The following is a 24,294-nucleotide window of genomic DNA, read 5'->3' on the forward strand; positions in this document are numbered from 1 at the left end:
TATAACTTGTCATTGTTTCACACATAAACTTACCTCATTTGCCAGTGGCGCCATAACAATAGACAAGAGTCATTAGCAAATAGTAAATTGCTTATATGTAAATATTTTAAAAACTTGAAATCATTTTTTAAAGTTTTTGATACATTACTTTAAAAATCATATCTATACTATATTGTTTCCTGATTTAGCAATCTTTGTTCAAAATTAGTAGTGTCTACATATATCACATAGACACAGACAACAGTGTGGTGATAGAGGGAAAGAGGAGTGGTAGTAGATGGAGGTAGGCAAAGGGGGCGGGAATGGGGATGAAAAGAGACTTTGCTTCAGGCAATGGGCCTATGATGCAGTGTTCAGATGATGTTTTATTGAATTGTACTCTTTTTTAAATATATTTTTTTATTGATTTCAGAGAGGAAGGGAGAGGGAGAGAGAGATGGAAACATCAATGATGAGAATCATTGATCAGCTGCCTCCTACACACCTCCTATTGGGGATCAACCTGCAACCCGGTCATGTGCCCTTGACCAGAATCAAACCCAGGATCCTTCAGTCCACAGGCTGATGCTCTATCCACTGAGCCAAACCAGCTAGGTTTATGATATTGGTTCCAGGTTTTATGAACCAATATCACCCCAATAAGTTCAATTAAAAAATGAAAAAATAGCAAATTATCACTGTTTCTAATGTTAAAGTTTTAATATATACCATATTACTAAGTGCAAATTTTATAATAACACTTTTTCTGTTGAGTTGTTTTCTGTTATTTTCATTTTTATCCTCTCTTCAAGGTATCAACAGAACTATGTACATAGCAGATAATTACTTTGGTAAATAGTTCCTACTTGAGATAATTTTTAAGGCACATACACACTATGTGCACACATGTACACCATAAGGAGAATGTGGCAGAGACAGATGGCAATCATTCAGGGAGAAAATGCCATGTCATAGATAAACATATGAATACACATAGATCACAGTCAAATACAATATCTACAGTGAATATGTGTTTGTAGGTATATATAGAGTGTCCCAAAAATGTATACACACAGTTTAAATAATTGTAAGGGCAGTGTTTATTAAAATAAATTTCATTTTCAAAACTGAGCTATCAGCTGTTAAAGTGTGTATACCTTTTTTGAGACACCCTGTATTTGTATGTATATGTATGTATAGGTCAAAGAGAAAAAAATACAGACAACTGACAACTATTTAGAAATTAGTTATGCCATTTCAATGTCTTATATTCCTTCACTTTACCTGTCAAGTTACTGCACTGCTTTTGTTTCCTTATTTAGTAAGCAGGCAAAGAATGGAATTAACAGCCAAGTCAATATGGCTCCTTTAGCTGACTTTGGTAGCAGGGCCAATGAAAAGAACTTCAAACTAATACACACAATATGGTCCTACTATTTATGGATTTCAATAAACTCTGTTTTCCCTGTCCCCTCTTTATGGATAACCATGGGTGATTATGTTTAGGTAATTTTAATCTTGAAAAGAAAACATCTGAAATGATCCATATATACCTTGTAACATATATAGGAAGAGTGGGAATAAAAATAAGAAAATCTGAAATATAAAGTAGAAAATAAGAATGTTCTAAGGAAAGACTCATGAAGAGAAAGAAGCTTCTAAATACAAGAGGATATCCTAGTTAGACCTAGCTCTGAACTCCTGTCTATAAATACATTCAATGTAACAATGTAAACATAGGAAGGAAATTATTCACAGACTTGGGTGAGCTGACCCCAGGCATTTGTAGATAAGAAAGGAAAGGTTTAGTATAAATATTAGGAATAAGGAAATAAAAGTGCAATTGTGAATAGACTACTAAAGGAAGACCTAGAAGTTGTGGTTGGATCAGATACTAAAAAATGGTAATAGTGAAAATGTAGCTATGTTCCAGAGCACAATCTATTTAAAGAGAAAAGACATAAATGAAACAGGGAATTGAATTTAATTAAAACAAGCATAGCTTCCTTTCCTGTATGAAACCACATCCATCCTTAAACTGAGCGTATTGTCATAAAATCAATTTAAACCTTTTATGTGCCTAACACTGTGCTAGCTACTACAGAAGATGGGGGGGGGGGGAAACTATAGTTATTTACCCTCAGGTAACTCAATGTCTAATTCTTTTGAAAAAATCATGTGCATAAAACCAAGGTCTTTGTTGTGTGATTTTGATGATAAAAACAAGATACAGAGATAATAAAAGCATTGGGTCTTTTACTTTACCACCTGTACTCCTAGTTGCAGAGGCTACTTGACATTACCAGCTTGGGTATATTTCTTCCAAAAGATGTATTTCTGTTTCCTCTGTTTACAGGATGTCTTCCTACCCCACTTCTAGCTAGAAAATTGGACACCTTTCCTCAGTCAGGACTGACATACTTCCTTGCAGATAAGATAGACTGCCTCTTCCATGAGAATATGTGTGGCAGAATATTGGTATGGCAGAGGACCAGCTCATGTCCATAAAGTATAATTCACCTTGGCCAGTTTCCTGCCCAAATGCATTGAAAAAAAAAAGATGATTTTCTTTAATTTCTAAGTTAGATAGTTAAGGAAAACCAACTTTGAGAATCCACTGAACTTGAGAATTTCAGGGTAAAGAGGGTGTTTTCAATCAGGACTCGGCTACAGAGAGTAAGTAAAAGTGGGTGTAGGATATGGGCCAAAGTAAAAGGAAAGGAAAGGACAGAAGGCATAAATTGTGTGGCTCTAGTCAAACAGAGAAGCGGGTGTGACAGAAATAATTGTCTTTGAGAAATTTTTTCCAACTAAATCACTACTGGCCTATAGCTTTTCACATTCACACTGTAGAAAATATGAAACAACATAAGGCATCATTCTGGCCCAGGAAACTTGTGGAAATGATCTTTGATAAAGAGTTCCTAGTAACACTATGAAATGTTTGAAGACAGACTAACTGCATATTATTTGAACTTATATCCCCTCAGTACATAGGAAAATACTTTGCTCATTGTAGATATATGTTCTATGTTTGTTGAAATGAAGTTGCATACTGGTAGAAGAGACCATAAAGACTATGGAAGTTCAAAATATAGGGAAAGAATTTTTTCCAGAATTCTACGTATAAGATACTTAAAAAGCAATTAACAATGTAATTGGGATATTGCAGTAGCTGACAGTATTGGGAGAATAGATTTTGACTTTTTCATTTTGTGCACTATGCACTATTAAATTTTATAAGCTTTTTTTAATTTTCATACAAAAAATCACAGCTTTATAGAGCCTTTATAAAGAAAATAGAAGGGAAAAATACATGAAAGATAGGACTAGATCCAGGGGACAGAAAGAGTGGTGATGGTTGAGGACACAAGAGAGTTCCCTATGGATTTAGGAGAGAGTTTAGAAAAGAGAGAGAAAAGATTATTGAGCAGCTGCTTTTAGGACTTTGAGTCAATAGAAGAGTAGAGAGAAATTGTAAAAAGCTCTGTTATATTACATAATTATTCTACTGCCCTGAACTTTGAAAAACTTTGCTAAAGATGTGAATATATTGTCAAACAAAAATGTACATTACATGGAAGAATATGGAGAATATCCTTCTTTAGCTTTATTCCATATTAGGTGATCAGAGATTATTTTATAAAATTAATAAATTGTTTCAACATGGAAGGTGCAAAAAGTTAGTAGTATAAAGTTACAGTGGGGAAGTGGTATTTAAGCTAGCAAGCCCAAGTGGCTACGAGAGTACAGGATACCAACAGGGAAAAGGAGAGGAATGATGAAGTGGGAAATCTAAATCCAGCAGGGTGGGTGGCTAATGTTGCAAGAGAAGAAAAGTGAGGACACAGAACTGGGGATCACATGGAATGGGGATAAAGTATTGGGGGATGTCCAAGATTCCCAAAGAACACTTCACTGACTTTCAGAATTTGATATCAGGCTGTTCCTGGCATAAGACTCAGGACTTTGCTTCTGACTTTCTCTGTAGGCAGCTATAGGTCTGTTTCTTTTAATCATCATGCCTTTGAGCAAAAGCATGAAGAAGAAGGGACTTATTGTATATCATGATATTTCTAACTATAATACTTAGCTTCAAATTTATTTATATTTGGTATTCATGTGTTCTCCTGTCTTAAAGAATATAATATTTATTTGAACTTATTAAATGAATGGAATGTGAGTGTTCCACTCTCCTCTCCTGAATGCATTAAAATATCTCCCTTTCCTTTTCTGTAATTTATGGACATGGGGAGAGAAAGATTCTATACATAGAACAATGCGAGATAAAATCCAATACTCAAGTAAAAGGTGAAATGATCTTCTGAAATTGGTATTTCCTGAACACAGCCCTCTGTATGATTTGCACAGACATATGACCATTGAAGTTCTTTCCTCTCATTCTGTTGTCCCTGACTTGATGGGACTTTTCTAAAGGTAACACAGAACATTTCTGTTCCTCTTCCCTTTTCTTTCCTCACTCCTCTCTCTTTAAGATGGTTAGGGAAAGGAAAATCTTCATCAGGCGACATTTATTATTTCTACCCTGCTTTATTCCAAAATAGATTTGGGATGTCTTATAAAGATACATTTAATGCTAAAAGAGAAAAACAATATAAAATGAGAAAAATTGGGAAATTTTAGCTAAGCTTTTAAGAGTTAAGTAAGTACTGTTGGGCACAACTCTATGCCTTGAACTATATTAGTCTCTAAGGAAATGAAGTGAAATATAAGAAATGGCTTCCATTGTTGAAGACTATATATAACATTTAGATGGGAAGATGAGACAGAAATCTGTGAAAAGCCAGTGAGGAAGAGTGATTAGGTTCCTTGGCTATAGAGTAAAAAAGATGGTTTTAGATATCTGCTACTTATAATATTTGTGACTTTGAAAGGGATGTTTAAATTATCTCTGCTTCTGTTTGCTCATTTGTAAAGTGAGAATATAATACCTTTACGCAATAGGTTTCTGTGAAGATTAACTTAGAACATATAAGGCACTTAGTTTATTTTGTTCTGAAAATTATATGAAATGGAACACAAATAAATTTTAACTCCTTATGAACATATCCAAATAGGATCCTGAGAAAGGAGAGAAGTCACTGCACATAGGGATTCAGGGATCGCTTTGTGGTATAGATAACACTTGAACTAGACATGGAAGGGTGATACTTTAAGCAGGCAAAGGAGAAAGGTAAAGACATGCCAATCAAGTTGGCAACAGAATAGAGTATAATGAATGGCAAGACCCAGGGCATTTGTAGTCAAAGAAAATTAATAGTCCAAAAGAACCCTTAGGGAACTTCAGAATATCAATAGTGTGACATGAATCAGATCAATAATCTGTGGATAGCTTTGGATTTCATTTCCTCAACTGAGAATTAAACATTAATATTTCTATTTTATGGTGGATTAAAGGATCCTTATGGGATTATTTGAAACTTTTAAAAAATTTCTTTATTGATTGAGGTATTACATATGTGTCCATATCCGCCCAATACCCCCCCAGCCCCCCACTCATGCCCTCACCCCCCTGTTGTCTGTATCCATTGGTTAGGCTTATATGCATGCATACAAGTCCTTTGGTTCATCTCTCCCCCTTACCCCTATCCTTTCCCAACTTCCCTCTGAGGTTTGATGGTTTGATTGATGTTTACTTTATGACTTATAAAATTGAATGGCACCTATGTTAAAACCACAGCCACATTTAAAAAAAAATATTATTGAAAGTATTACAGATGTCCCCATTTTTTCCCCATTGACCCTCTCCACCTCACACTCTCCCCTCCTAGGCCTTCACCACACTATTGTCTGTGTCCATGGGATATGCATATATGAATATAAGTTCCCCAGTTACTCTCTCCCCACCCATCCTCCACCACATTTTTTTTTATTTTTTAAAGTTTCTCACAGTTGAAATTTAAATCACACTATTATGCCCAGAAAACACACCATCATTTTCTTCTGTCACTATGTAATACCTGGATCAGTCTTCAGATACACAGTGAGAATTTCCATGGTTCTATTGATGTATTTCTCCTCCGGATTGGTACAGTAGGATTTAATTAGCAAGTCATTCCTAGTACCAGAAGTTGTGATTTTATTAGTGAAGGATTTGCAAATATTTTTGATCATGCAGAAAGAAAGTGAAAAAAAAATTTGTTTCCAATTAGATGTTCTCAAATGACAAAGGTGATCTCATTTAAAGAAAGTAATGGTTACTCTGTATTCTAATTGTACTACTTTCTTGCCTGGCTACTATAATAGACCTTACTTAACACCTTAACACTTAATTCCATAGTGTCTGAAACTAAGTAAATAACTTTGTAAATAAATGAAATAACTTTAAATAAAATTTAAAGCAGGGCCATAAGCCAAATCATACAGATTTAAATAATTTTCAACTGATATCATTACACACGTTGGCTACTCTACAAACCAAGATATCTAGATCAATAAGGGAATTTGTTTTAAGAATGTCATTTAATTCTTTTTATTCCTCATCAGAGAATATGTTTTCCATTGATTTTTAGGGAGAGTGGAAGGGAGGGAGAGAGGAAGAGAGGGAGAAAAGAATCGATGTGAGAGAGACACATCGATTGGTTGCCTCCTGCTAGTGCCCCAGCTGGAGCCAAACCTGCAACCCAGGTATTTGCCCTTGACTTAGAATCAAACCCAAAACCTTTTGGTGCAAGCACCAACACTTTAACCATAGAGCCATGCTGACCAGGGCAGAATGTGATTTAGTTTTAACACATTTAAAGAAATTGCCTGTTTTTACTTTCACCTAAAAATTACTGAAAATGATTTGCATTTAATTTCGAACTATAAATTCAATCCAAATGAATTACTTTGCAACCATATCAATGCTTGTATACATACACAAAGATAGAGTATTGATTTACTTTAACTCTCCTGATATCTCATTTGCTGAATATAAATTGGACTTACTAGTAGAATATGTTAATATCCAAGGTCCTTGTTGTTTTCCCATAGGGAGCTTTGAAAAATCCCTTTCTCAAGCTTAGATATAGAAAGCACTGATTCAAGTAAAGCAGGGCCAGAAGCCAAGATCAGCAGAGCCAACATAATCAGCCAGGGGCCAGTGAGGCAGAGAAGAACTAGGGTTCAAAGCAAGGTACGGTTCATAAGCGGGAAACCCACTTTGCAGTAAATAGTCAGAAGTTAGGGGATACACAGGAACTGGGACTATAGGCATAGTAGGCACACATAATCAAATACAAAAGTATAGGGTCAATGGACCTTTCAACTAAAGCTAATATCTGCCAGAGGCAGAGAGGTTTACATCTCTTCCTTTTACAAAGAGAACCAGTGACTGGTTGGTACTCCATGACTAGGAATTCAAATGAAGTAATTCTTCCCACCTAGAAAATCCTATAATTCACTATTTTTGGTAGACCAGCTACTTGAAACATGAGAATGTCAGATGTGAAAGGGTCCTTAGACAGTTTCCTGGCTAACTTATAATTTTTTAGAAGGAGCTGATGCTATTTGGGAGAATGATGTTGTCAAAAAATCACAGCAAGTTAGTGGGAAGGCTGGGTCTATACTTTCAGTGTCCTGACCCAAGTACTCTGTCTACTACTTGTCTCTGCCTTGCATACATCTGGTGCCTTTGAATGGAAGATATGACTGAGAAGGTTAGTATCTTCAGACACTGAGCCGGCCCATTCCTGTTCTAAGGAGATGAAAGAGGAGAAACTAAGTGAGGTTTATGGGCATGATAGGTAGTCATGGGAGTTGTGATTATTCACTTTTTTGGGATATCTCAGGTAAGTGTCTTTATTGATGACATAGTATATATCTATCTCTAGCTATCTAGCTATCTAGCTATATATCTAGATCTAGATCTAGATCGAGATCTATATCTATCTATATATAAAAATCTCTGGTTCTTTTAAAGTTGTCTAAGAGCAATTGCATGGATTTACAATGCAAAACATAACGTCTTTGGGCTACCGAAGACTTATGGCACACACCATTCAGTGATTAGAGTAATGACAAACATGACATATATTAATATCTGAAAACAACATCATACTATGTTTGACCCTTGAACAATGCTTAGAGGTATACATTCCCCACATAATCAAAAATCCACATATAACTTTTTAAAAAAATATATATCTTATTGATTTTTTACAGAGAGGAAGGGAGAGGGATAGAGAGTTAGAAACATCCATGAGAGAGAAACATTGATCAGCTGCCTCCTGCACACCTCCTACTGGGGATATGCCCGCAACCAAGGTACACCTTGACCGGAATCGAACCTGGGACCCTTCAGTCCCCAGGCTGAATCTCTATCCACTGAGCCAAACCGGTTAGGGCCACATATAACTTTGGATTCTCATAAAACTTAATTACTTAATACCCTAGTGTTGACCATAATACTAATTGATACTATAATAGTTGATTAACACAGATTTTGTATGTTATATTTATATTATACACTGTATTCTTACAGTAAAGGAAGCTAGAGAAAAGAAAATGTTATTAGGAAAATCATTTCATAAGGAGAAATACGTTTACAGTATTTATTGGATAAAATCCATGTTTGATACACACAGTTCAAACACATGTTGTTTAAGAGTCTATTGTAATTTATTTTGTTTCACCTCTTCCTCGCTCCCCTCACAGATTTTAATTTCCTGAGGACAAGGATATTTTTTTTTTACATTTAACAGATCATTAAGCTGTAAATTCCACATCATATAATTCACCAATGTAATAGCACTATTCAACAGCTTTTTATAAATTTATATATTTGTTAAACACCAGAGAGACAAACCACCAAAAATTCTGGCTTTGAAAGCAAACAGGGCTCATGTTCATGAGACCCAAAAAACTGTAGCAAACTAACAAGTGGCTCTTAAAGGGTTCCTGTGATGACTAACTTTACCATCACAGAAGCAGTCATTTGAAAATATCCCAGATTTTATGTGAAATAGATTAATTTCCTAACCTGAAGGTGTCAGCTGGAGGAGTAAGAGCCTGCTGGAATACGCTCTGGGGAAAAACACTGGTGGGAATTATTTATGCACTGTCCCTTTGCCATGCCACAGAGAGCCAGTATCTCCCATATGGAAGCTTTTATATGCATCTGCTTTTTATGTCTGGCGCCTTGATTTTTGCAGCTGTTACCCAAGAGATGCCCCTTATTCACATGGCTCTGGAGGCCAATGAAGCTATGGTTCCTGGGTCCCTTGTAAAAATAACTAGAGAGGCAGTTATTGGCAGACTATAGCCCCCAGTGCACTGCACAGATAGCAAACTGAAACACAACCTTAGTCTTTCTGTGAAAGAGGCCTACTTGTTTGTCCTGGAGCTTTGCGCTGAGGGGCAGGTTTCTGGTTTGGCACATTTTTAGAGGCTCACAAATGTACTTTCAGGTAACATAGCTTTCTGGAAACCATGTTTGCATTATCCCTCTGCTTCTCTACAGCTTATTGGTATTTTTCAGGAAGAACTTATATACATATCTGGAGCTCCTGTTTTGGCACCTGTCTCCAGAGGACACCTCCACATCATCTGGTTCTGGTGGCAGGAAGAGCATAAGATTGCAATCCCACAGAACTGTATATATTTGCATATTTTAAAAGCTGTAATCTGGAGGGTCTGGCATTCAATTAGCATGAATCTAGGTGCTGACTGAGATATCTCCCTTTGAGACACTGATAGGTCTTGCTACATTGTCAACTACTGGCAGCTATTAAAAATATATTAGATTGCTTAGATAATCACAAATGTTTGAGAGACAACCAAGAGCTAGGGCTAGATTAAAAGATATGGTTCATCTCCTACATAAATCCACTTCTTTAAAACTAGGAGAGGTATCTATTTCATCTAATAAATAGAAATCAACAAAAAGAATCAAATAAAGAAATAAAAACTATGTTCCAAACAAAAGTAAAAGAATCTGAGAATCCAGATTCATTGGGGGAGAAACTGGACTGTCTGGCAGCGGGTGAAACTTGAGGGCGGCTTACTCTTAGAGGAACTTGCAGCGATTACCGAGGGACACTGAGACCCAGGGGCCTCATAGGGCAGGGCTGACGGGAAGCCAAGACTGTCTGCTCAGCCCTGATACTCCGCTCCATCCAAGCTGAGCACAGAGGCTTTTGCAATATTGAAAGTCTTGTCTCATAAGGCTGTCTACAGAAGTTCTCTGGGCATAGACAGAGCTGATCTTCACAGCCAATTGGCCTGGAAGTCAATTCCTCCCAGTGAAACCAACAACAATCAAGACTTAACTACAACAAGGCTGTGCACACAGTCCACAAAGGGGTGAACCAAGAGTGTTCACCTCAGGTAACTGGGGAGGCCGAATCACTTGGCCATACGGGACACCTAGCACACAAAGCTACCCTACCAACTCAGGGAAGCAGCAAAAATGTGGAGACAAAGAAACAGATCACAAACTAAAGAAATGGAGGAAAACAAACAACTGGATATACAGTTCAAAACCACGGTTATAAGGTTTTTCAAGAATCTCCTAGAAAAGGCCAATAAATTTAGCGAGACCCTCAAGGATATGAAAAAGGACCAACTAGAAATTAAACATACACTGACTGAAATAAAAAATATTATATAGAGACCCAACAGCAGACTAGAGGAACACAAGAATCAAGTCAAAGATGTGAAATACAAAGAAGCAAAAAATACTCAACCGGAAAAGCAAAAAGCAAAAAGAATTCAAACAATTGAAGATAGTGTAAGTAGCCTCTGGGACAACTCCAAGCGTACCAACATCAGAATAATGGGGGTGCCAGAAGAAGAGAAAGAGCAACATACTGAAAACCAATTTGAAGAAATAATGACTGAAAATTTCCCCCACCTGGTGAAAGAAATAGACTTACAAGTCCAGGAAGTGCACAGAACCCCAAACAAAAGGAATCCAAAGAGGACCACACCAAGACACATCATAATTAAAATGACAAGAGAAAAATACAAAGAGAGAATATTAAAAGCAGCAAGACAAAAAGAGTTAGTTACCTATAAGGGAGCACGCATACGATTGTCAGTTGATTTCTCAACAGAAACTATGCAGGCCAGATGGGAGTGGCAAGAAATATTCAAAGTGATGAATAGCAAGAACCTAAAACCAAGATTACTCTACCCAGCAAAGCTATCATTCAGAATTGAAGGTCAGATAAAGAGCTTCAGAGATAAGAAAAAGCTAAAGTAGTTCATCAACACCAAACCAGTATTATATGAAATGCTGAAAAGTATTCTTTAAGAAGAGGAAGAAGAAGAAAAAGGTAAAGATAAAAACTATTAACAACAAATACATATCTATCAACAAGTGAATCTAATAATCAAGTGAATTAAAAATCTGATGAACAGAATAAACTGGTGAATATAATAGAATCAGGGGCATAGAAAGGGAGTGGACTGAAAATTCTCAGGGGGGAATGGGTGTGGGGGTGTGGGAAGAGACTGGACAAAATCATACACCTATGGATTAGGGAGGACAGTGTGGGGGGAAGGTAAGGGCAGAGGGTGGGGTGGGAACCGGGTGGAGGGGAGCTATGGGGGGGGGAAAGAGGAACAATTGTAATAATCTGAACAATAAAGATTTATTAAATTTAAAAAAAAGTAAAAGATAAATCCTAAGGAAAAAAAACCTTAATGAAACAGATATAGGTAATTTAACTGGTAGAGTTCAAAGTAGTCATCATAAAAAGACTCACCAAACTTGGGACAAGAATGGATAATCACAGTGAGAATATAGAAAAAGATAGAAAATATAAGATAGTACCAAATATAAGATATAGAGGTTAAGAAGACAATAATTGAGACTTAGCCAGTGTGGCTCACTTGATTGGAGCATCAGTCCATACATTGAAAGGTCATAGGTTCAATTCCTGATCAGCGCACATACTGAGGTTGTGGGTTTGATTCCTGGTCAGGGTGCAACTGATTTATGTTTCTCTCATCTCTCTCTCTTTCTTTCTCCCTCCATTTCTCTCTCTCTCTCTAAATATCAGTGAACATGTCCTCAGGTGAGGATTAAAAAAAAAGAATACAATAACTGGACTGAATAGTATACTATAAGTGTTTAACATCAGACTAGATGAAACAGAAGAAAGAATAAGTAAACTCTAAGACAGAGCTGTGGAACTCAACAAATCAGAACAGCAAAAAAAAAGTGAAAAAGTTAAAATAATTTACAGGACTTATGGCACAACATAAAGCATATTAATATTCATGTAATAGAGATCCCATAAGGAGAACAGAGAGATAAAAACACAGAAAACTTATATGAATAAATAATGGCTGAAAGGATTCCAGGATGGCTGCAGAGTAGTTGGAAGTTACACTCATATGCTCCCAGACCAAAACTGGATTTACAGCTAAATTATACAGCAAGCAACCTGTATACCCAACTGAAGGCTAGCTGACCTGAAATGTTATAACCAAAGAGTTTGAAAAGAAGCCACATAGAGACTTGGAAGAAGAGCAGCAACACTGAAAGGGCTAGCCCATGCATACAAGTGTGGCAGTAGAGGCTGAGAAGCCAGAGGGATATCATGGCTGCAAAATCAACTTCCCCCAGGAACATGGGGCCTCAACTCCACACAAGTATCCCCAACCCAGAGCAACAGAAATGGGAAGAGGAGCCTGCATCGGATTTGGTGGTAAAAAATAGTGGAGATTCAGTCTGCCTGGGAGACCAAGATACAACCTTCCCAGTGATGAACAATCCTATTGTTACAACACCAGCCTGTGGAGTGCACTACCTGGTCTTTGACTACTGGTGAGGCCACTCTGCCATAATTGCATCCTGTGGAGTGGTCTGCTAGTTGCACTCAGCAATGAGTTTGGGGCCCTCTTTTCATGGGGAGGCTTTTGTCAGAGACTCAAACAGTGACTAAACTGTATATATTTGATAAAAAGGCTGGTCTCCCTGACCTGGATCACACAGCCATTGCCCCTATCCCCACCAACTGGCTTCAGTGGCATAGGGGCAACACAGTGTGAAGCAGATCTGGGACTTTTGGAGCCTGTCTCCCAGGGGAACTTTTGTCCAGGAACCAGACAATAAGGTGTGGGTGGTGTGGCTACATCAAGGGTGTGGAACAGCCCACAATGGTTATAAGGGTGCTCAAGGACCTTAGGGAAAAAATGGGTGATCTCAGTGTGAACTTAAATGAAGAGATAGTAAGCATTAAGAATTACACTGATACCATAAAAAAGAACCAGTCAAAAATGCAGAATACAGTAAAAAATGCAGAATACAGAATATACTAGAAGGAAACAACAGCAGGTTAGATAAAGAAGATGACTGAATCAATGATTTAGAGGATAAGATAACAGTAAGCACCCAAGCAGCACATCAAAAAGAAAAGAGAATTTTTAAAAATGAGTAAAATTTAAAAGGTCTCTAGGATATCAAGTATAATAAAATTCACATCATAGGGGTACCATAAAAACAAGAGAGTGAGAAAGGGATAGAGAACCTGTTTGAAGAAATAATGGCTAAAAACTTCCTTAACCCAGTGAAGAAAAAAAGTGGCATAAGCTCAGGAAGCACAGAGAATCCCAATCAAGATGAACCCAAAGAGACTAACACTAAGACACATCATAATCGAAATGGCAAAAGTTAAAGACAAAGAGAGAATCTTAAGAGTAGCAAGAGAGAAACAGTTAACTACAAGCGAGTTCCCATAAGACTGTCAGCTGGTTTTTCAACAGAAACACTTCTGGCCAGAAGGAAATGGCATGAAATATTCATAGTCATGAAAAGCAAGGATCAAAACTAAGACTACTCTATCCAGCAAGGTTATCACTTAAAATTGAAGGCAAAAGAAAGAGCTTCCCAGATGAAAAAAGGCTAACGGAGTTCATTACCACCAAACCAGTATTGCAAGAGATGTTAAAGGGTCTGCTTTAAAAGAAGAATAAATATATAGAGAGATGAACATAGGTATAAATAATAAAATGGCAATAAATAAGTACCTATCAACAATAACCTTAAAAGTAAACAGATTAAATATTACAATAAAAAGACTGAGGGTAGCAAAATGGATAAGAAAACACAACCCATATATATAGTGTGTTCCCCAAAAACAGCTGATATCTCACTTAATTTGTACCCCATTTCAGGTTTAATTGATCTAGAATAATGGGTGAAGACAGACTAAGATTTCAACAAAGAAAATTTATCAACTAAACTTATTTATGGGAATACATAAAAGATAAATTTTATGCTACAAAACCAGCAGCAGTTGATGAATGGTGGGTTCACAAATGATTCTTGTGTTTGCAATTCCATTGCTTCCCTTTACTAGCAGTGACTGGAGCAGAACAGTCATGAGTTTGAAAACAGGCATTGGCAAAAAGAAAATTATTAATTTCTTTAAATTATTTTAAATTTTGAAAATGAACTATATATTAATAAATACTGACTTTATAATCATTCAAATGTGTATACATTTTTGGGTTATCCTGTATAAGAGATCCACCTCAGAACAAAAATACATACAGACTGAAAGTGAAGGAAAAAATATCCCATGCAAATGGAAATGAAAAAACAAATAAAAAAAACCCACCTGGATAGCAATACTTATTATCTGACAAAATAAACTTCAAAACAAAGGCCATAAAAGAGACAAATAATGTCACAAAAGAACATTACAGTGATAGATATAACAAGATGATATAATCCTTGTAAATTTATGTGCACCCAACCAAAGAGCACCTAATATATAAAGAAAGTCTTGATAAGCACTCAAGGAGAGGTAGACAGCAATACAGTCACAGTAGGGGATTTTACACCCCACTGTCATAAATGGAGAGATCTTCCAGGCAAAAAAAAATCAACAAGGCAACAGCTACTTTCAAACAACACACATGACCAGATAGATTTAATTGACATTTACAGAACATTTCATCAGAAAACAACAGAATATACATTCTTCTCTAGTTCACATGGAACATTCTAAAACATAGACCACATTTTAGGACCCAAAATAAGTCTTAACAAATTCAAGAAGATTTAAATTATATCAAACATCTTCTCAGATCACAAAGGTATGAAACTAGAAATCAACTATAATAAAAAACTGAAAAACATTCAAGCACATGGGGGCTAAATAGCATTTTATTAAATAACAAATGGATTAACAATGATATCATGGAAGAAATAAAAAAATATCCCTGAAAATAAATAAAAATGACCACACAACTATTCAAAAGCTATGGGATACAATGAAAGCAGTCCTGAGGGGAAAGTTCATAGCATTGCAGGCCTATCTCAATAATCAACAAAAATCTCAAGTAAACAATCTAAGCTTCACCTAAAAGAACCAGAAAAAGAACAACAAACAAAGATCATAGTAAGTAGAAAGAAGGAAATAATAAAGATCAGAGTGGAAATAAATTACAAGGAGGCTAAAAACAAGATAAAAATCACAGACACCAAGAGCTGATTCTTTGAAAAGATAACAAGGTTAACAAATCTTTAACCAGACTCAACAAGTAAGAAAAAGAGGAAGGTTCAAAATAAACAGAATCAGAAGTGAAAGGGGAGAAGTAACAACTGACATTACAGAAATAAAAAGGATTGTAAGAAAATACTATTAAAAACTATATGCCAACAAATAGGACAACATGGATAAAATGGATAAAATCCTAGAAGTATTCAAACCTCCAAAGCTGAATTAGAAAGAATCAGAAAACCTGAATAGATGGAATACAACTAATGAAATTGAAGCTGTAATTAAAAAACAAACACACACACACACACACACACACAAAAACAAACAAACAAACAAACAACAACAAAATTCCCATCAAACAAAAGTCCTGGACCATATAGCTTCACAGGTGAATTTTACCAAACATTCAAAGAACTAACATCAGCCCTGGCCGGTCTGGCTCAGTGGATAGAGTGTTGGCCTGCAGACTGAAGGGTCCCAGGTTTGATTCTGGTCAAAGGCACATGCCCAGGTTGCAGGCTCGATCCCCAATAGGGGGTGTGCAGGTGACAGCCAATTAATGATCCTCTCTCATCATTGATGTTTCTATCTCTCTCTCCCTCTCCCTTCCTCTCTGAAATAAATAAAATATATATATTTTTAAAAAGAACTAACATCGATCCTTCTCAAACTATTCCAAAAAATTCAAGAGGATGGAAGGCATCCAAGCTTTAATTATGAGGCCAGCATTATCTTATTTCCAAAACAGATGAAGGCATTACAAAGAAAGAAAATTACAGGCCAATATCCCTGATTAACATAGAGGCTAAAATCCCCAACACAATATTAGCAAATCAGATCCAGCAATGCATCAAAAATATCACACACCATAATGAAGTGAGATTTATCCCTGGGATGCAATGTTAGTACAATATACTCAAATCAATGAACATGGTACGCCACAAAAATGTAGTAAAGAATAAAAATCATATGATCATATCAGTAGATGCAGAAAAATCCTATCTAATAAAAGAGTAATATGCAAATTGACCACACCTCCGCCATACTCACAAGCCATGCCCATCAGCCATGCCCACCAGCCAATCAGGAGCGAATATGCAAATACACCCAACCAAGATGGCTGCAGACACGGAGAGCAGGAGCCTGCCCTTGCTGGTCTTGGCCGTGGTTCGGAGCTGGGCAATCGGAGCCGAAGAACGGAACGGAAGATCAGAGCGGAAGATCGGAGCCAGCTGGGGGTCCCTGCCCAGGGCCTGAGCCTCAAACAGAGGTTTGCGGCCTTGGCTGGGGGTGGAGCCTGGCGATCGGAGCGAGCTGGGGGTCCCTGCGGGCGATCGGAGACAGCTGGGGCTCCCTGCCCAGAGCCTGAGCCTTGGCCAGAGGCTTGAGGCCTTGGCTGGGGGTGGAGCCGGGCAATAGTGCCAGCTGGGGGTCCCTTCAGGCGATCGGAGCCAGCTGGGGGTCCCTTCCCAGGGCCCGAGCCTCTAACAGAGGTTTGCGGCCTTGGCTGGGGGTGGAGCCAGGCGATCTGAGCCAGCTGGGTTCCCCTGAAGGCGATCAGAGCGAGCTGGGGTTCCCTGCCCAGAGCCCAAGCCTCGGCCAGAAGCTTGCAGCTTTGGTCGCTGGGGCAGAGCCTGGTGATCAGAGCCAGCTGGGGCTCCCTGCCCAGGGCCCGAGCCTCAAACAGAGGCTTGCGGCCTTGGCTGGGAGCAGAGACCGGCGATCAGAGCCAGCTGGGGTCCCCTGTGGGCTATAGGAGCAAGCTGGGGGTCCCTGCTCAGGGCCCAAGCCTTGGCCAGAGGCTTGAGGCCTTGGCCAGGGGTGGAGCCTGGCGATTGAGCCAGCTAGGGGTCCCCTTCCAAGGGCTGGAGGCTTTAGGCCTTGGCAGGGGCGGAGCTGGAGATTGAAGGAGATAGGTGTGAACTACAGAGGAAACACCTTTTCTGAGTGCTAATTGGCTAAGCTCCCTGTATGACACTGGTAATATTCTTAGTAACTTGGGTATAAGAATCCAAAAAGGTGATCTAGGGTTTTTCCACCACACTCCTGGGGAAAAAAAAGGAAAGTCCACTGCTGGAGGGCTAAGAAATGTCATAACCTGCCCTACACGGTTTGGCTCAGTGGATAATGCCTAGGTTTGCCAACTGCAGGGTCCAGGTTAGATTCTGATCAAGGGCATGTACCTAAGTTGCAGGCTCCTCCCTGGCTGGGGCCAAGGTCAGTGCTCATGCAGGAGGCAACCAATCAAAGTGTTCCTCTCACTTTGATGTTTCTCTCTGTCTTTCCCTTTCTCTTCCACATTCTCTAAAAGTCAATGGAAACATATACTCAGGTGAGGATAAAAAAGAAAGAAAGAAAGAAAGAAAGAAAGAAAGAAAGAAAGAAAGAAAGAAAGAAAGAAAGAAAGAGAGAGAGAGAAAGAGAGAGAGAGAAAGAAAGAAAGAAATGTCATATCCTATGAAAGACACATCTTGAAAATGCCTAAAGACAGTTGCCATTTTTTCATGGTGATGGGGTCCATGTTGATGAAAACACCTTGGTGGCTGCTGTGACTGGCAGTGGCTCGAGCAGCGGGGTGATGGGGCTGGTGCCTTTCCCTGATCAGCCTGGTTGTCTCCCACAAAGGGAAGCCAGACTGTGGCTTAGGTCCGCTCCCCATGGAGAGCGGGCCTAAGCTGTCAGTATGACATCCCCTGAGGGCTCCCAGTATATGAGAGGGGGAAGGCTGGGCTGAGGAGACCCCCCCCCAGTGCACGAATTTCGTGCACTGAGCCCCTAGTGATTTCATAAAATCCAGTGCACATGGATGATAAAAACCCTCTGCACAGTAGGAATATAGGAATCTTACCTCACATTATAAAGGTCATATAAGACCAATCTATATCCAACATCATTCTCAATGGGTAAAAATTAAAAGTGTTTCCCTTAAGATCAGGAAGAAAATAGGGATATCTATATTCACAACTGTTATTCAACATGGTACTGGAATTCCTTGCCACAGAAAAGGAAGAAGGAAAACTGTCATTATTTCAAGACTAGGGACCCAGAGCACAAATTCGTGCACCTTGAAAGGAATTGTGGGCCGCGAGGCTGTGGTGAGCACAGGGGCAGGTCTTAGCCCATCCACCAGGCCCCTGCTCAGCCCCTCCTGCCATGGCCCTGGTCCCCTGTCTGCCAGCAGCCCCACTCCCGCTGCTGCTGCTCCCATGCACTGATGGCACTGGCCCCACTCACACCCACTGATGGCATGGAGCGATTGGGACCTGTGCCAGCAGCGGGTGCAAGCGGGGCAAGCACCTTCAGTGGGTGCAAGTGACAGCTGCTGCAGTGATCGCCCCTCAGGAGCAGGGGAGGTGGAGAAGCCCTCAGGGGTGATCAGGGCTGGCAGCTGCCGCTCACACCTGCTGATGGCGCTGAGTGATCCAGAACAGCACTGGTTGCTGGCAGCAGGTGTGAGTACCTGGCTGGACCACAGCACATGGGAGCAAAGAATTTTCAGTAACCACCAGAGGCTCTCCCTGCCTTGGTCTGGCATCCCTGCTCAACTGCTCCACCATCCCACCACAGCCGATGCCCACCATGTTCCATGCTTTGCTGCCTGCTGCCAATGCCTGCCATGTTCCGCACACACCTCCTGGTGGTTTGTGCACATCATAGTGACCAGTTGTTTGGTCATTCATTTGTTCCATTATTCCGCCGTTTGGTCTATTTGCATATTAGGGTTTTATATATTCTAGTAGATAACATAATATTGTACATAGAAAACCCCAAAGACTCCACAAAAAATCTACTAGATTGAATAAATAAATTCATCAAAATGGTAGGATACAAAATTCATATTCAGAAATTAGTGGCATGAATTATTAGCAAGAGAAATTAAGAAAACAATCCTATTTACTATTGCAATAACAAAAAAATAGGTACCTAGGAATAAATTTACCCAAGGAGGTAAAAGAATTATACACAGAAAATTAGAAGACATTGAAGAAAATACAAATAAGTGGAAATATATACTGTGTTCATGTGTTGGAAGAATTAACATCATTAAAATGTCCATACTACCCAAAGCAATCTATAGATTCAACTCAATTCTTATTAAAATAAATATGGCATATTTTAAAGATCTAGAACAAATATTCCAAAAATGTATATGGAACCATTTTTTTTTCATATAGCCTTAGCAACCTTGAGGAAGAAAACAAAATTGGAGATATCACAATACCTGATATCAAAGTATACTACAATGCTATTCTAATCAAAAGAGCCTGGTTCTGGCATATGAAGAGGCACATAGATCAATGCAATAGAACAGAGAGCTCAAAATTAAACCCACATCTTTATGGTCAATTAATATTTGACAAAGGAGGTCAGAAAATACAATGGAATAAAGACAGTCTCTTCAATAAATGGTGTTGGCAAAATTGGACAGGTACATGCAAGGAAAAAAAAAACCTTACAACATACACTAGAATAAACTCAAAATGGATAAAAGACTTAAATATAAGTCACAAAACTATAAAAATCCTAGAAGAAACCATAGGCAGTAAAATCTCAGACATCACCCTGAGCAATATTTTTTCTGGCATAGCTCCTCTGGCAAGGGAAATACAGGAAAAAATAAACAAGTGGGACTACATCAAAATAAAATTATTCTGCACAACAAAAGAAACCATCAACAAAATTAAATGGAAACCCAATGTTTGGGAGAATATTTTTTCCAATGATACATCTGATACAAGGCTAATTTCCAAATTATATAAAGAACTTATACAACTCAAAACTAGGAAGACAAACAATCCAATTAAAAAATGGGCAAAGAACCTGAAGATACAATTCTCCAAAGAGGACATACAGATGGTCGATAGACATATGAAAAAAAAATGCTGAATGTCACTAATCACCAGAGAGATTCAAATTAAAAGCACAATGAGATGTCACCTAACATCTGCAAGAATGGCTATCAGCAATACATCAACTAACACCAAGTGATGGCAAGGATGTGGCGTAAAAGGGAACCCTCATGTACTGCTGGTGGGAATGCAGACTAGTGTAAAACAGTGTGGAGATACCTCAAAAAATTAAAAATGCTTCGCCAGGTTTGCCAGGAAGTAGGCATCTTCTTTTCCAAAAGGAATGTGAGAGCTATCTGCATTGATTAGACAAATAACCTGAAGCAGAATTTAACTAGGCATTTCTAAAATCTGGGTTATGTGCATATGAAAACTTCTACCATTTGCCTCTGTTTGCTACAGTATTATTTTGCCTACAGACATTTTAAAAGTCATTCCTATGTTACTTAATAGCCATTCTGCTAGTAAGACTTATTTACATTACGATTTGTAACAGTAGCAGTAGCAAAATTACAGTTATGAAGTAGCAACAAAAATAATTTTATGGCTGGGGGTCACCACAACATGAGGAACTGTATTAAAGGGTCGCGACATTAGGAAGGTTGAGAACCACTGCCTTAGAATATTGCGTATGATGGTTTTTCTGTTTGGGCCATTGACAAAAGCCTTCAGTATATTTATTTAGCATTTGTAGAAACTAGAACACTGAAATATCTGTCTCATGTTTATTTAATGAGAACTTATCTGATGGGAGAGTAAAAACATTACCAGGAGAAATTGCAGCAATACTCAGTACTCATTGTGTTGTGCCAAGAATAGGGCAGATCCTCCCTGTCATTTTTGATAGACCACCTTCAGTAGGGCCCTTATTGCACATTGCTATAATTGACTCTCTCCATTAAAATTAAATCAGGCTTGAGCACTCACATGCTGGAATCACTGAAAGTTATTTTATTTGGTGTAATCTTTCAACATAGCCCAACGGAATAAAAACCAGAATTTATATGTAGTATAAATGTATATTCTGGTTATTTTAGTAACTAGGACTCCTTATAATAATTTTTATCACAGTCTGTGGATTTTCTGCCATGTTGTTTGACATCCCTTATACCTTCCATTTCATGGAAATAAAGACCCTGTCATCACATATATGGAAGATCAGATTATAAAAGGTTAGGTAATCTGCTCAGGGCCACTTAGTCTATTTTTTCGCAATAGATCTAAAACTAGGATTGAAGTCTCCTCTTAGTCTAGTGTACTTTTCACTATGCAAGGCTGCCTTTCATTTTTACACAAGTTTATATCACAGAGCACATGTTTGAAACAACAATGAATAACCTTGTTTCAGTTTTGTGTTAGACTTATACAACTTATTGGTGACATCAAAGGATTTGACAATAATTAAATGGTCCAAATGACATGTCACTTTTCTGAGCTATAAATTTGCACTATAAGACTAATATTTGGCAATGAGTTATTTATTGTGATTAAGTCCCTCCTCTCACCAGTGTCCACATGTCTATAAGGTTTTCTTAATTTCCACTTTGTCTTATGTAGACCCTAACTCCCATTAAAAGAGTTTTTTATGAAATGGTCCTCAAAGAAAGACATCTGATGGTTATTGTGATTAAAAAGAAAGGGTCCTAGAAAAAGTAATGATTCTTAGAACATGGAAGTTTTGCATCAATTTAAGAATAGAATGGAAAAAAATGTCCACAGTTCAGAGCAATTATGGGAACAATACTACTATGTACTCTACAAGGAAAAATGTTTTTGAAACTGACTTATCTAGTGCTCCAACCAGGGCAAAAAATTGTATGTTACAGGGAAAATGACAATTTATTACAATTTAGGAATTGAGGGATTTCTTTGTATTAAATGTCAAGATTGTGTTCTCTATACCATTCTCCTCTTACTAAATCTACTTTGCAAAAAGAAAACAAAATCAATGCCAGGAATAATAATTACTTATATGTTTGATAATAAATTTACAATTTAAAAAGCTTTTAGCTATAATCACAAAGATTAATAATAAAAAAGTGCTTAGATATTGTCTTCAATTATTTCAACACTGTGAGTGACACAAAGAAAAAAGAAGATATAGTTAGACTGAGATTTCTCTGCATGTACTTTTTATAGAAGTTTCTGTAATTAAAAAAAAATATCCCTTTGGTTTGTATTATCCATTTTTTTCAAATAGATAATTATAATAAATAAATTTCCCTAAGCAATCTTAATAATAGTAGACAGTCTATTATACATTTTTTCACCAATCAAAAATTAACTTACACTTTGGATTAATGTTAGCTTCTAAGGAAATTCCAAGTAAAGAGTAATTAATACTCTCAACAAAGAAAAATAAAAGGGGATTCCTTCCATTTGATTATTTTATATTAGTTCCAAAGAGGGAGACCATGAAAATAAACAGTTTTTAAAACTGATTTTTTAACTTTCTTATTTTTTATAAGTCTTGAATTTTAAAATTTCTGAGCTCTTTTAACATTTAAATTTTTCCTCATGTACAGTTATAAGATGATTGAAAGAAGAGTTGAAAATGGGTCACCTCTGAATTTTCCTTTGGATGTTAAAAGTTTTTTTTTTCTGTCTCCCAGCAATAACCAGGAGCCAGCTGCTCATTTATTTTTCTCTGTCATTCTCAGGTAAGCCTCTGAATATCCCTTGCAAAGCATTCTTTGGATTTAGTGGAGAGTCTGGACCAATGATCTACTGGATGAAAGGGGAGAAGTTTATTGAAGAACTGGCAGGTCACATTAGAGAAGGTGAAATAAGGTACAGAACTTGAATTGCTGTTTTTTCTTTGCTGTCTTTGCAGTAGAGAAATGGAACATCCTAGAAGAGTTTCTGCCAGGGATTTTAATTGCAATTCCTAATCATTTCATTTTCTAAAAGCTGATATGATGGAGAGAGTGAGGCTGGCTGCCTTAAGAAATGAAAATGTGTCCGCCTCCAATATATGTAGGTTTTCTCAGATTCTAAGAATATGGCATGGGATGCAATGACCCCCCTCAAAACTGCCTAAGCTAATTCATCTGAGTTTCCAAAGCTTAGGTTACGACTTGCAGCCATACCAAAGATCCAAACTTTGTAGGTGACTCCTCAGATCACTAAGCAAATGTTCATTTACTCCCTAGAAACAAACTTTCATATGCCATAGGTATAAAGCTGCAGTGGCAGTAGTAATCTAGTACCCATCAAAATAACTGTGGACTCTTGTTAAATTGTGTTTATTTTTTCCAGTACCAACTGCTCATATCGAAAGTGACTGATCTTTCAGATTCGTGCCTCCCTGGAATTTTTTTCACTCTCCTGTTAACAGCGATATGTCCCTGGTATAAACACATCTATTTTATTGGTTTTCTAATCCTATATAGTATGATTCTTTTGTACAAATAAAGGATAAGTAATTTTTACTACCTCAGTATGTGGGGTGGCCCTTTGATTTCAGAGATGGTGACATGTAATGAACATTTCTCATTCCAATAACAATTGACACCCTTCCCCCTCCACTCCCATTGATTCATGTAGTGGAAACCAATCAAATACTTCAGTACAACTAATGTCCAAAGTGTATTATTTCATATTTTTATCAAATATATGACGATATAAAAGGAACAAGTATACTTTATCTTACTGTTGTTAAATATAATTTTTAATAACTGCCATGATAATTTCTATTCACATTTCCACCCAATAATTGCACTCTAAGGGTTTATAACATTGAAAGCTTATGTAAAATATTGACTGTGTTAGCATGTTTCTAGGAAGAAGGTTCATAAAAAGGTGCCTAATAAAATTAGTCATCAGGGAAATGCAAATCAAACCCTTTCATAACACTTCATACTCACCAGGATTATAACAAGTGTTAGAAAGACTCTGGAGAAATTGATACTCTCATATACTACTGGTAGGAGAGCAAACTGGTGCAGCCACTATGGATAATAACCTGGCCCTGGCCAGTGTAGCTCAGTTGGTTGAAGTGTCAT

At 37.7% G+C, this 24,294-nt stretch overlaps 1 protein-coding gene across 1 annotated transcript in view; it reads left to right on the plus strand.

Moving 5' to 3' along the window:
• Positions 1-24,294, plus strand: part of IL1RAPL2 (interleukin 1 receptor accessory protein like 2) — a gene marked incomplete at both ends in the record, with an annotated part of 1,477,463 nt that overhangs the window by 1,367,494 nt on the left and 85,675 nt on the right. The window contains one exon of the mRNA XM_079764395.1: positions 22,951-23,080. Within this exon, the coding sequence (XP_079620521.1) occupies positions 22,951-23,080 (130 nt within the window). The remainder of the gene's footprint in view (positions 1-22,950; positions 23,081-24,294) is intronic.

The sequence above is a fragment of the Cnephaeus nilssonii genome (assembly GCF_951640355.1).
Source record: "Cnephaeus nilssonii genome assembly, chromosome: X".
In the NCBI taxonomy this organism is placed as follows: Eukaryota; Metazoa; Chordata; class Mammalia; order Chiroptera; family Vespertilionidae; genus Cnephaeus; species Cnephaeus nilssonii.